General features: G+C 40.6%; 1 protein-coding gene across 8 annotated transcripts in view; it reads right to left on the minus strand.

The window, feature by feature from the left end:
• Nucleotides 1-13,475, minus strand: part of RPS6KA3 (ribosomal protein S6 kinase A3) — a 113,641-nt gene extending 100,166 nt beyond the window's left edge. For 2 of the 8 annotated variants that reach the window (XM_055266989.2, XM_055266988.2), the window contains exon 1: nucleotides 12,552-12,952. In XM_055266989.2, coding sequence (XP_055122964.1) covers nucleotides 12,552-12,620 — 69 coding nt within the window. In that variant the 5' untranslated portion in view covers nucleotides 12,621-12,952. Of the gene's footprint in view, nucleotides 1-12,551; nucleotides 12,953-13,014; nucleotides 13,066-13,358 lie in introns of those variants that run through there. The other 6 variants (XM_055266987.2, XM_063634979.1, XM_063634978.1 and 3 more) reach the window with 6 other exon arrangements.
• Between the last annotated feature and the right edge of the window lie 725 nt (nucleotides 13,476-14,200).

Here is a 14,200-nt window from a genome sequence, read left to right on the forward strand (position 1 = left end):
AACACCCATTTTGATAGCTGTTACTCTTGAATTATACCAAGAGCCAGCAGGAACTTGAAGGAAAAGAGGCAAATAAGGTTTTGTTTTATTTGCATTTTTACTTCTTCAAATAACATACCTGTATATGTTACTTCACTTGAGATGGATTCCTGAATTCATTTATCTGTTGACTTATATTTAATTTCAGAGATTCTAGGAGTATTGTTTTTCTGTTATTAAGATTAATAATTAATCTTCAATTAACTCTTGCACTTTTGCTTTAAATAAGAAACTATGGACTAGTTTAGGCCGAGGAGACTCTAAGGAAAAATATCACTGCCCCAATCTTTGTTTTCTTTCTGTAACTTTCTTTTTTAAGTTCTATAACCAATATTTAACTCTTTGTTGTGTTCCTCTAGGAATTCCACTCTGGCTGAGAGAAAGGGTGCCCTAGATGAGAGGTATCCTAAGGCACTCTCATAGAACCTAGAGCTCTATTAACCCATTTGGAAAACCACTATTTTAGGAAAAGCCTTGTATTTATCAAATCTAAAAAGAAAGAAAATATCTTAAAAGCACGTATTGAAACTAAGTTTTCTGAGAAGAAATACATATACAAGGAACTTCCCTATCAGCATTAGAACAAAAGCCAACTTAAGTCCCTCAAACAGTAAAATAAGCACGTGAATTATGTATACAAATGGACAAGAAGCACATGAAAAGATCCTTAACATCAGTAGTCATTAGAGAAATGCAAATCAAAACCACAATGAGATACCACTTCACACCCAGTAGGATGGTTATAGTAAAAAAGACAATAATAAGTGACGGCAAGGATATGGAAAAGCTGAACTCTCATACACTGCTGATGGGAATGTAAAATGGTACAGGCCAGTTGGAAAAGTTTGGCAGTACCTCAAAAAGCTAAACATAGATATACCATATGACTCAGCAATTCTACTCCTAGGTATATATCCAAGACAACTGGAAACATATGTTCACATAAAAACTTAATACGAATGTTCACAGCAACATTATTCATAATAGCCAAAAGGTAGAAACAATTTCCAACGTCCATCAACTGATAAATGGATAAACAAACTGTGGTATATCCACACAATAGATTATTCAGCCACTTAAAAGAATGAAGTCTTGCTACATGCTACAACATGTATGAACCTTGAAACATGTAAGAACCTTGAAAACAGACACAAAGGCCACATATTGTAGGATTACATTAATATGACATATCCAGAATAGGTGAATCTAGAGACAGAAAATAGATTAGTGATTGCCAGGGACTGGGGGAATGGAGGAAATGGCGAGTGACTGCTAACACGTGTGAAATTTCTTTTTGGGGTGATGAAAATGTTCTAGGAAACAGTGGTGATGGCTGCACAACCTTGGGAATTTAGTAAAAGCCACGAATTATATACAAGGGTGAATTTTATAGTATGTAAATATCTCAATTAAAAAAGGAATTAGGCTGGATATGGCGGCTCATGCCTGTAATCCCAGAATTTTGGGAGGCCAAGGCGGGCAGATCACCTGAGGCCAGAAGTTCGAGACCAACCTGGCCAACATGGCAAAACCCTGTCTCTACTAAAAATACAAAAAATTAGCCGGGCGTGGTGGTGGGCACCTGTAATCCCAGCTACTTGGGAGGCAGAGGCAGGAGATTCACTTGAAACTGGGAGGCAGAGGCTGCAGTGAGCTGAGATTGCACCACTGTGCACTCCAGCCTGGGCAATAGAGCAAAATGTCGTCTCAAAAAAGAAAAAAAAAGGAATTAGGCCGGATGTGGGGGCTCACGCCTGTAATCTCATCACTTTGGGAGGCAAAGGTGGATGGATCACCTGAGGTCAGGAGTTTGAGACCAGCCTGGCCAACATGGAGAAACCCCATTTCTACCAAAAATACAAAAATTAGCCAGGCGTGGTGGTGGGCACCTGTAGTCCCAGCTACTCGGGAGGCTGAGGCAGGAGAATAACTTGAAACCAGGAGGCAGAGGTTGCAGTGAGCCGAGATTGCACCACTGCACTGCAGCCTGGGTGACAGAGAAGAAATACATATACAAGGAACTTTCATATCAGCGTTAGAGCAAAATGCTCTGGGTGACAGAGTGAGACACTGTCTCAAAAAAAAAAAAAAAAAAGAAAAATAAAAGGAATTAATTAGGGCTATTTGACCTGACAGTCTAAGAAAAAAAAAAAAGATTGCATAACTTTCCTTTCAAATTTCCTTTTCTTATACGGTAGCAAGATAATTGTTAACATTTTTGGGTTGAGCCAAATTCTGTTTTCTGGCACTTTGAGGGAACATCAAGTAGATTTTTCTGAAAAAAGGATGCAAAGATAGAGAGGTAATGATTTAATAAGCTGCAATCAAAGAACAGAGCACATTTACTCAGGCATACACCTAGAGGCTTCTGTAAAGAGAGCTGTTAAGTAATGTCTAGGCAGGCCCCCCTTTTTTCAAGTACTGTAATTTTTGTTTCAAACGTCAGACATTTTGTTTTATTTGTAAGACAGCTGGTTAGAAATCTCAAATAATCTTCCCATACAATGTCATAAATGCTGTTTTTCAGGCCAACTCACAAAAGCCTATTTAACCCACCGTATTTGGAAACTAACATCAACTTCACTCACTTTTACTAACTTTTTAAACTTTACCTATTGACTACTTAAGCACTGTCTCTATTGTGAACAGCATTCCTAGTTCATGCCAGGATCACATCACCTCTACAGGCCTCCTTGGTGAGAAGGTGGCTTTATGCTACATACATACATATATTTATATATATGAGAAGTCACCTATCTCTCTAGGTTATTCTCTACATCTCCACAATAGCTACTCATGTAAACTACCTGGAACCTTTTTCCCCTGTAGCAGATTTCATTTAGACTGAGTCACTCACCTGGATGTTCTCAACTCAAACAGGGCTGTGTAGTGAAAAGTCAACAGAATTTGCAATCTGTGAGGCTTGGGTTTGAATTCTGGCTCCTTCAGTTACTAGCTGTGCAACCATGAGCACGTTATTTAACCCTTCTAGGCTTCAGTTTCCTCACCTGTAAGTTGAGGATAATTCTGTATACTTCATTCAAGTTGATATACACAAAGTGACTTGTCAAGGGGGGCATTCAATAGATGTGAGCTTCTTTCCATCTTCACTTGGGAAAGAAAGAGCAGTGATCTCAACGTACCCCTCACCCTTCGTCTGTAGGTAGGAACATTCTGAAGTTGTTTTTGTAAACTAAGGACTGTATTTTCCAGACTTATAAATTAAGGCTAAGGCAAGACTGTATATTATTTTGGGTTTGAGTACTCTGACACAGCAAACGAGTTAAAATTAGCAGAGGGTAGAGAAAAAGTAATATTTGAACTTTTGTGCATTGTGGCTCTTTCAGAATTTATATTTAAAATAGTTTTGATAAAATTAAAAAGTTGTATTGATATGATGTGGATGACAAAGTGAATTTTAGTGAAATGAATGTGCTGCACACCCCAACTCTGACTTTGTTAACATATCACCTGGAGCAGGTCTGCCTGAACAGGTCTCAATTTTCTTACATAAATAGGGTAGGGCTAAGTTGTTCTCTAAAATTCTATGCTAAAAAAATTTAAATGCTTTCATATTTCAAGATGCACCAATCCACTTTTTCAGTTTTAACTAGCACAGTACAGTGAATGCAACACAATATTTAAACAAATTACCATACAGTAATTTATCCATCCAATAATATAGAAGATAATTGTATATTTTTCTACCCAGAGACATTAGTCTTACTGTTTATGTCTCGGTCTGTAAGCTCGGTGCACAAGAGGAAACTTATAATTACAACATTTTTTGATATTTAAATTTCCCCCAATGTTTTAGTGTTATCACTTGAATGAGATGTCACAGTAAAACTATTAAAGTTGTAGGAAGAGTAGAATGGTGATTTGTGGGGTATGTACCACCCTAGAGGGTTTATCAGAATCTTCAAGGTAGAAAAGGACAAAACTAACCTGATTAAACATAATTTGAAAAAGCATGTTAAATATGTTTTTAGAAAAGGTTTAGCCTATTAATTTCAAGATACAAATCATACAAGGTAGAAATGAAAAAACACTGGTGTAAAAAATGCATTCAATTTGTACTAATCCTGTAATCTGGAATTGTACTGTTCAACATGGTAGCCAATAGCCACTAGTGACTATTAGTTAAAACTTAAAAATTCATTTCCATACTAGCCACATTTCAAGTGCTCAACAGCCACATATGGGCAACAGCTACTGTACTAAACAGTGCTGATCTAGAAATTTTTTGTGATTTTAAGTAAATCTTTATTATTTTATATTATTTTCAGATAGATGCCTCTGTTCCTAAATGTGAAGAAATGAAGTAACATTCTAGGTAGCTGAGATTTTTGCTACAGGTTTTACAAGATTTCTGGAGTGAAGATTTATCCCAAACCACTGCACTTGAGATGCATTTCAATCTATTAATGTCAAAATGATCTTTTGCTTCAGGCTATCATTTGACATCTGCTTCTAACACATATCAAATGACTGAACCAAGTTTCCTATGACAAGCTTTGTGGCCCAAAGAATTAGAGAGAAGCTCACAGAAATCTAAATGACCAGGTCAGATTTGAAGATGAGATTATTACCATATGTAAGATTATAAAAATCAATTTATATGGTGGGCAAAACAAAACTAGTTTTTAAGTTATATAAGAGACCACGGACATATTAGTTAAGATGGGAAAATTCGATTTAACTTATGCTATGGTTGTAATTCTATTATGACAAGAAATCTATAAGTGCTTTTAGATTTACACCTACGTGTAGAGTAACAAATATTTAGGAAACTAGCACTATTTTATGAGAACAACAGAAAAGGACTCACAATATGGAGACCTGACTCCAGGCAGGGCAGTAGGCTAGCTTTCAATTTAAAGCTGCCTGTTTTTTAGTTCATTTATGTTCTACTTTCTAGTTGACATCTTCAAGAGAGGAAGGTAAATATGCAGGGCAGGTAATGCCAGCAATTGAGCCATTCTGTTATGGTATGTAAAACATAAAATCACTATTCATTATTTGGTAATATGCCCAGCAAACACCCCTGACCCCAGAGGTATTTGTACATGATGAGCAGAGACCAGAAAAAGGGTGAGGATGCTATTTTACATTATTTGGAAACTGTAACTTTTTTATATTACTAATCCTAGCTATCTATTCTCTAGTAAGTGAAAACAAGAAGCAATTAATTTAAACAGGAAAATGGGAGAGAAAAGCAGATTAACAGTGGCATAAAGTGGCATATAAGAGAATTTTCCAACTACAAATATTAGACATAAGTTACAGAAACAGTCAATGTACAGGTCATTTAGTAGGGGCAATTAGCTTGATATTAAGTAGAATATGACCATTAATTTTCAGAACATCGAATCAAAAGTGTAAATTATTTTTAACTTTTATTTAAATTATTAAATTTATATTCACTATTAAGACGGAACATTTTTATACAATTTAATTTAGAAAGATTTCAATTCAAAATGAAACAAAACTCTTGACAGTTAAAGAAAACACTTCAATATAGTCAATTAAACATAACAGCTCATTTCCAGGCAATACTGGATCGCGTTACTGTAGTTATCAGACTTTCCAAAACTGTGTTGTGCAAAGCACTTTGTGTCCGCTGAGACTTCAATAGATGGTTCACAAAAAAGGGGTTCTGACATCAAGTCTCAAATGCTGTGGGCCATATCCGTTTTGCAGATTCACTGTATACAACATCTTAAAAGTTCTAAATTATACAGTAAAGACAGGTTAAATCTTATTTAATGCTACATTTCCCCAACTTACTTGATTATGCCACACTACCTTGTTTTTTGGAGGGGGGTGATTCTTGAGGCATGGATACACCTTTTAACATCATATCTCCAGAGACTTTACAGCTTGAAAAATACTATACATACTATTTAGAGTTCTGTAAGAACCAACACCACTTTACAGACAAAATCTGAAGGATTACATTTCTAGACAGGAAAACCCAGTTACCCTGTGGCATTTCCAAATAACTAAAACAAATGTATTTATAGTAATGGGAAGGAGGTGTGATATATTAATTTCCTTCCCTAAAAATTAACAGAATGGATTCATCCTAAAAATATAAAAAGGTGTGCACATTTTGTGTTGGTATGTTTTAGAAAGAAAGTTAAAATTCTACCTATTGATGCTATAAACTGACTTTAACCATTTCTTCAGGGACACATTACCTTCAAGAGGTAGACATACAGAATACACTATATTTCATTGATTAAAAGATACAATCAAGTGTAAGATATGCTATCATTTTATATATTGTTAAGGAAAAACATGCTGCTAATTAAACTATGACATCCCATGGATTGTGAGACATCTTCCAATTTGAGCAATGTTAAAAATGTGAACAAACTTTCCTTTCTTCCTTCTTCCACATATATTCTTCACAATGTTTTTTCCCTTTAAAGACAATATTGAGGAAGGGATCAATGCAAAAAGGACAACATTCAAGAGATTTCTGTTCCCCTTGCCCTTTCAATTACATTCAGATATTACCATGACTATTTAAACTGATCAATCAAATAAATCACTTTTAATTGCTTTGCTGGATTCTAAAAAAATACCCCAGAGGAAAAACAAAGAACTGAGATAGTTCTTTAAGAGGGATGATTCATTGTAACTGTTGTTCATTAAAAACTTAAACCATGTACTGAACCAAGTACTTTACATATATTATTATTTCATTTAATTATCACCAAAACTCTATGAGGTAGACATTATTTTCATCCCTATTTTACAAATTAGGATGTTGAAGTATAGAGATATTAAATATAACTTGCATAAGGTTACAAAGTTATTAAGTGGCAGAGCCAGGACTCAAACACAGGTCTTTACGGCTCCAGAGCTTATGTTCTTTAATACTTTGCTATTAATCCAAATGACCCCACAAAGTCCCTTCTAAGTTTTAAGAATGAGCAAAACCCAAAATACTTAATTACTAGTAACTAATGTATTTGCTTAAAACAGGTCACATGACAAAAAGACAAATACTGCATGTTCTTACTCACACGTGGGGCTCGTAGGTAGGGAGTTTCTACTCAGAATGAGAGTTACTAAAGGATAGGACGGGTGTGGGGGTTACAGAGGGGGTGGGAGTGAAGAAAGGTTGGTTAATGGGCACAGTACATACAATTGGACAGAAGGAATAAGTTCTAACAATGGATAGCAGAGCAGGGTGACTATAGTTCATAACAATGTTTTATATATTTCAGAATAGTTAGAAGAGAGGATTTGAAATGTTCCCAACACACAGAAATGATTAATGGATACCCCAAATACCCTGATGTGATCATTACACATTCTATGCATGGAACAAAATATCCCATGACCCCATAAAAATGTATAAATATTATTTATCAATTGAAAAGTAAAAATTTTGGTGTGCCAAAGTTTATCTTTCAACAGTTTGTTTAACCAAAGAGACAACTTCCTCCTATGTTTCTGTACATTAGGGATTAATAAATATTGGCTTTTAAATTGTACAACTTGATAAACTGTCAAAAAATAAATAGGTCAAATGTATTAAAATAATCATAATGTGCTATATGGATACATTTTATCCTGAACCTGTTTTATAAAACACATACACACACACACACACACATTTGTGTTTGTTTTGCTAAATCATGACAAAACTTAATGATTAAATATGGTAGTTTTTACTGAATGATTAAATAGGGTAGTTTTTCTTGGCTTTAATGCTTTTTGGTGTTAAACTGATAAACTAGAATATCTGAGATCTGATATCTCCAGGTTAATGATACAGGTCACTGTATTAATTCCAAAAGAACACACTGATGGGGGTGGGGTGGAAGGAAGACATTGAATGCTAGGTATTACAATTTAGATACTTGTTTTTTTCTATTTATGTGAATTGGGGAACGGGATGTATGATATATGTACTTGCACAGCTGCATTCCAGTGCTTTAAAATGTGTTATCCACCAAAGCACATAAACAACTGAGCACTATCACAGGCAGGCATTACCAGTGAGACCACCAACATGTCAGTGTGTCATTCATTATAATCTGAACCGTTGGGTCTAAAGCACCCATTCTGCACTGGGTCAACCAGGCAACTGTGACCTTACCCATCATTCACAGCCTGGCAGATCACATGTCCCTGAGCATTGAACTGTAGAGCAAATCTTGTTAATTATCACAGTGGTATGAATTTCTTAGTAATAAAAATTTTAAAAAACTTTAGGACAATTGTTCTGCAACTCAGACTTCTAGATAAGTGATCTGTATTTTTGGTCATTCTATAATTTAGCAAATGTCAAGTCCTTGGTCAGGAGTACACAGTCCAATTATGCCACCTGTCTTATTAAAAATAAGATATACTTATTGTGGTTTCCAGAAATGTACACTAAAGAGAAGACAAAGTCTGCCTATATTTGTTCCTGTAATTAGATAAAAGTTTTATTAATAAAATTTAAATGCATCCAGCAAGTTTCACATTTTGAATCTACCCAATTACTACAGGATCAAGCTGCCAAAATAAAGCAAAGTTTTCTAGATTTCACAAAACTGACATCCTCTATTGTAATCACTGAAAACAATGAAGTGTTCAGTAATGTGTCACAGTTACTTGACAGTTGACATGTAACAATACCTGTCCTCTCCTCAGATCTTCACTTAGGGGAAAGAAAAAAACCTGAAAGGTGGTAAAAATAAAACAGGAAAAGGAAAAGAAACAATAAAACATTTTTTTCAAAATCAATTATACTTTAATAGAGCATTTTCCCTATAGATGAAATAAGAAATCTATATAATATTTATATAGTAGAAATACTATAAAATCTATGTACTATACTATAGAATACTATATAATCTTTGAGGTTAAAAATGGCTGCACATTCACTAAACATGATCTCCCACACAAAGGCCTCATTTTCTATAATAAAATACTTATATACTTGATTTTAAAAATATTTTTCAGTGCATCATGGGTACTTGTTATTTAAAGAAGTCGAGGTAGCTATTTTCATACAACACATTGTATAATACACATTGTATACAACACATTATATTGTGGCTATTTTATATAACATATTTCTACAAAACAAAAATAACCTCCATAATTTTATTATTTTGAAAACTTCATATTTAGATTTACTATCATTTATACCTACTCTATTGCAACGGAGAAAAAAGTATCACTCTAGGTCAGGCTTATGATCCAGTAAATGCTGTCTCTGACAGCAGTGGCAAGAAATTTGTAGAACAGAAGAGCCATAATTCCTACTTATCCATCCTCTAAACAGTCAAATATTCAAAAGCATATTAGCATCTTTAAGTAACTCACTAAAGAGTTCACCTAGACCAGTTAGGAAGCTAGTTTGTTTTTTATCTTGTACCAATCCTTACTTTGCTTACATAGTACTTCCTTTATTATCCTAAATTTGCTTCTTTAAACATTTGGCCTAGTTCTAGCCTATCATGTTCTGACCCACGTTTGAGTTTAACCACAAGGGTTTTTTTGTTTTGAACACCATGAGATTCGTGTGAGGTCTTAAAGCAGGAAGGCCAGTGTAAAGAAACTGAAGAAACTGCCTGTGTTTTTACTGAGGCACTGAGGTCTTTTTAAATTGTTCATATTTTAATGAGATTAAAATGATAAAAAACAGAGATAAGATTCATAATCATCCTATTCCTGACTTTCATGATTCATTCAGCAGATATTTATTAAGTCCACAATATGTAAGTGCCAGGCATTGTGTTGAATGCTGAGGATTCCGGGGGGGGGGGGGGGATGTCTGCTTTCAAGAATTCACAGTGTACTAGGGATGAGACCATAAATGTAAACTCCTACACAGACCAATCCTGAAATCTTTTAACCTGGAGAGAAATATTTTGATGTATTTACTCAAGTAAATGACTCTTTAAAAAAAACGATGTTACTCTGGTAAAATACAATTATCTGATAGGAACCTACTGGGGAGGAAACGGTATAATAGTGAAAATATTAGACCTCTGAGTGGAACTTTTCAACCTTACCCTCACGGTCTTCAATATTTCCAAATTGTATCAGAAGTAATTTACTTGAAATAGCTGAACAAGCAAAGGAAATTAAATATCTAAAGGCAATTTGTTAGAATTTAGTTTTAATAAATCTTGGCAACACTGGCTCTGTTTGACATACCTTATGCCATAATAGCAAGAAAATTCTTTGAAAACAGCAAATTGTGGAATCCTATCTGTCAAGTTCTGGAAAACATGATAGTAACTGAAATAACAAGACTTTACCAAATGAGACCTCTTATAATACTCTATTTGTTTCTGGAAAATAGATGACCTCTAACTACTTGCTTATTTATACCCCGAATTTTTCCACAAAAGATTTGGAACATCTACCCTGATATAAAACGAAGCACATGAATTGTATCCACCTGGCTTTGAATTATGGCTCTGCCATTTACTATTTATAATCTTTGTACCTTTTAAATTCTGAGATTTGGTTTCCTAATCCGTAACAATGGGGACCATAATCCTACCCTGCTGGGTCACAGGAAGGATAAAATGAAATAGTAATGTAGCACAGTACCTGGCATATAGTTGGTGCTAAATAAATGTTTTGTGCTTCCTTATCCAAATGCATTCCAGATAGAAAAAGGATAAGGTGGAGTTTTAAATGATATTGTTTTCCTATCACATCGATACATGCCAAGCAGAAATGTGGACTGATCTTGAGTTGCAATTGTTAATGTTTGTATGTAAAAGTCAGGCTCAAAGCAAATTTAATTTCTTTCCACAAGTTCAGTACTTTGAGAACATTTTATTAACCTTTTAGTTATATTATTTAATGCAAAAAAATTTCTGGGGAAAAATATGACAAGAGCTCTTGCATATTGTTTTTTACACTACTCATCTAAAGGATTATTAAACATCATAAATTTGGCTTTTTTATAAAATATTTATAGTGTTAGTCTGGTTAACAATTTTAAATAAAGTTCTTGTGATTCTGCCAGTCTTAAAAACATGATTTCCTTTCTTTCTTTCCTTTTCTTTCAACATATATCAATGTCTTTTCCATTGAAGAGCAGCATTTAGTTCAGGTTTTACAAGTATGATCCAAGTCGCAAAATACTAAGCACCAATCATAAGCACTATTACAACTCTGCGTGCGTTAAGGAGAACAAGCAACATTTTTATACAGCAGTGGAGGTGACTGGGGGAAAAAAGTGAAAAGCGATTTGAACTGATCCCCCGCCCTCTCCATTATACCGGAGAATGCAAGTGTCCCGCATCTCAGATTAAACTGAGCCTCGGTTTTACTGACGTAACCAGTAACCCTATCTACCTCTCACACTGCGGAGGCCGGCAGGGCAGCGGCTGCCGCCAAGCACACCACTCATCACAGCCTGCCCCGTTCCACCCCCGCGTTTCAGTCATGCTTTCCAGAAATGGGGTCACTCACTCAGTAACTATTACACACACGCAGCCTATCATCCTGTAATCCCCCAAAGTCCGCTGCGGGGAGAGAAGGCAGCAAAAAGTCAAGAAGGGAGAATTACAGACGCGCCACCATCAGGAATTGATTTTCCACTCCGGAGAGGAGCGGTGATACCTTGGAATGGGTCTTGTCTGGATTATTTTCGCAGACCTCGAGTTATTCTGGGACAGGGGCGGTTCAGAAAAGCTCGGTGTAGTGATGCGCCCGGGGAAATTCTGTTTTGCCCTGTTTGGGTATATTGTTTGGGTTTTGGGCACTAGGGTGGGTGTCTCAGGGACGGTCACCAGATCCTGGGCAAGGAAAACCAGAAAGCCCTTTACGGCGGCCGCTGATCTCCTTGAATATCACCCTCTCACCTCCATGGACAGGAAACTCAAGTTAAACTCACAGGGACGGGGGTCCAGCTCTGCGACCTCAGAAACGGAGGGGGTAGGGGACCTTAGGCTTCCACTTTCTTCTTTGCAGCAGCAGAAACCGCTGCGGCAGACGGGGGGGAGGCAAAACTCTGCACCCCCTACCCGAAACCCCCACAGGTCGCCGCCGCCCGTGCCCAGCGCGCCGGTCTCCCCGCAGCAGCCCCTCCCTCGGCCGGACTCGAGAGTCCCTGCTCCCCGGTGAACCCGATCCCTACCCCTCCCTCACCTCCCAAAGTCGCCAAGGTCCGGGAAAGCCCCCGACCCGGCTGGGCCAAACTTTCCAACTCCCCGCCGGCCCCCGCTCCGCCTCCCGCTTCCCCCACGCAAAGTTGATTAAAATTGGCTTCTTGCGAAGCCCCAGCGCCCACTCCAAACCCCACGCGCCACCACACTGGCAGTCCCCCGAGCGAGGGAAGGAGGTGAGGGTGCGGGTGGGAGGAATAGACAGACCGGCAAACAGACCCACCCCAACAACCCAAACCAAAACCCTGAGCCTGGGGGAAGACGCGAGCGGGATCAGAACGGGCCGAGTGGCCAGCTCCGGGGAGCGAAGAGAGCCGGCGGGGGCGCGGGGAGGAGATGCGCCGGCCCCGGCCGCCCTGCTGCACTCACCTCAGCGCTGTCGGACGGGCTCTCCACAGCCATCTTCTGCCACGGGTCCGCCAGCTGCGCCAGCGGCATCTTCCCCCCCGGCCCGCCGCCTTCACCGCCTCCTCCCTCCCCGCCCGCCCCACGGCCGGCCCCGCTCCGTCGCCGCCCGAGCCCCACGGCAGCGGCAGCGGCGGCGGCGGCGGCGGCGGCAGCAGCAGCAGCAGCAGCGGCGGCGGCCCCAGAGAGGGCTCGACGCCGACGCCGACCGCCCGAAAGCCGCGCGCCTGGCCAGAGACGCCCGCGCGCTGAGCAAGAGCCTTGCGCCTCCGCTGGGCACCGGGTCTCGCCCCTTTCTTCCTCTCCTCCTTCCGCCGCCGGGACTACGGCTCCGCCCCCCCCGCCGGTTCCCGCGCCCGCTCCCAGCAGAACAGCGACCGCCGCGCGCTCCCCCACTTCCGCTCACAACATGGCGCCTAAGCGATACCTGTCTCTCAAAGCGAGGCTCGGCCGCCGCCACCACCGCCGCGCGCACCCAGGGGCTGGGCTAGTGGAGGACACGCCCCCGGCCGCTGCGCTCCGCTCCTCCCTCTTCCCACCCCCCTCCTTCTGCGCCCCAACCTCAGCTTCTGGGCCTCGCCTACTTTCAGGAAGGGCGAGCCCAAGAGATCTGGGGGCGTCGGCGGGAGGCGGGGGAAAGAAATGGGAAAGGCAGGAGGGGCGAAGGCTGGGAGCCTTTCACCGTCAAGGGTCCAGGCAGGTCGGAGGCTCCTTGGGAATGAGGGAGAACAGTGGTCCCCGCCCAGCTGGGGAGGGAGGTGGGTAAAGTACCGGGGGCGCAGTCCCGAGCCAAGGACCTGGGGAGAGGTGCGGAGTGTCTTTTCGGCCTGTCTCCTCCGGGGGTGCGTGCGTGCGGGCGCGCCTCGTCTCTGGGCGCATCCCGTAATGGCCCAAGACCCTCCCTCTTCAGGGTCACATGCTGGGAAATCACCTGCCCCCCATCTCCCCCGACGGAGGCAAGGGAAGCTTCGTGCCTGGGAGCCTCCTGGGGGCTCGGCTCCCGGTTTGATTCAAGTCTCTTCAAGTTGACGCTCTTTTGTTAAATTGTGGCTATTTGGGATTAATTTGTCTTGTGTTAGTCGCTTCCCCCGCACCGCCCCCAGCCCAAATTCTCCTCCCCAAGTGCGCAGAGCTCTCGGCCTTCAGCTGTGACCCTCGAACCGCTGCCCCCCGCCCCACGTCTGCTACCTAAATCTTCAAGAGGGGAAAACAGGGAGGTTCCTTAAGGCTGTCCCTCTCGGCAGAGGTTGGAGAATTATTTAAAAATATCTTGTAGGCAGGAGCGCGGGGTTCCTGCTCCTCTGTTGACTTTAAATAAGAGATTAGATTTAAAAATCAGGCTGGACGTGGGCGGAGGAGGAGGAGGAGGGGGACAGAGGGAGGGGAGGGGTTCTGACTCCTCCTCCTGCCCAAGATGGGGAAGCCCTGGATTAAGGAAACCCAACGCCCCGACGGCGACGGAGCCCCACAGGACGGCGAGAGCTTGGGGGGGAAGGCCTGAGCGTCCAGGGTGCGTCCCAAGAGGACTCGACCCTGTGTTCACTGCGCCAGGAGCCGCTGCGCGCTAAGTGCGCCCGGGCAGAAATGTGTAAAAGTCGCAGGGCTGAGTGGAA

The sequence above is a fragment of the Symphalangus syndactylus genome, chromosome X, assembly GCF_028878055.3.
Source record: "Symphalangus syndactylus isolate Jambi chromosome X, NHGRI_mSymSyn1-v2.1_pri, whole genome shotgun sequence".
Classification (NCBI taxonomy): Eukaryota; Metazoa; Chordata; class Mammalia; order Primates; family Hylobatidae; genus Symphalangus; species Symphalangus syndactylus.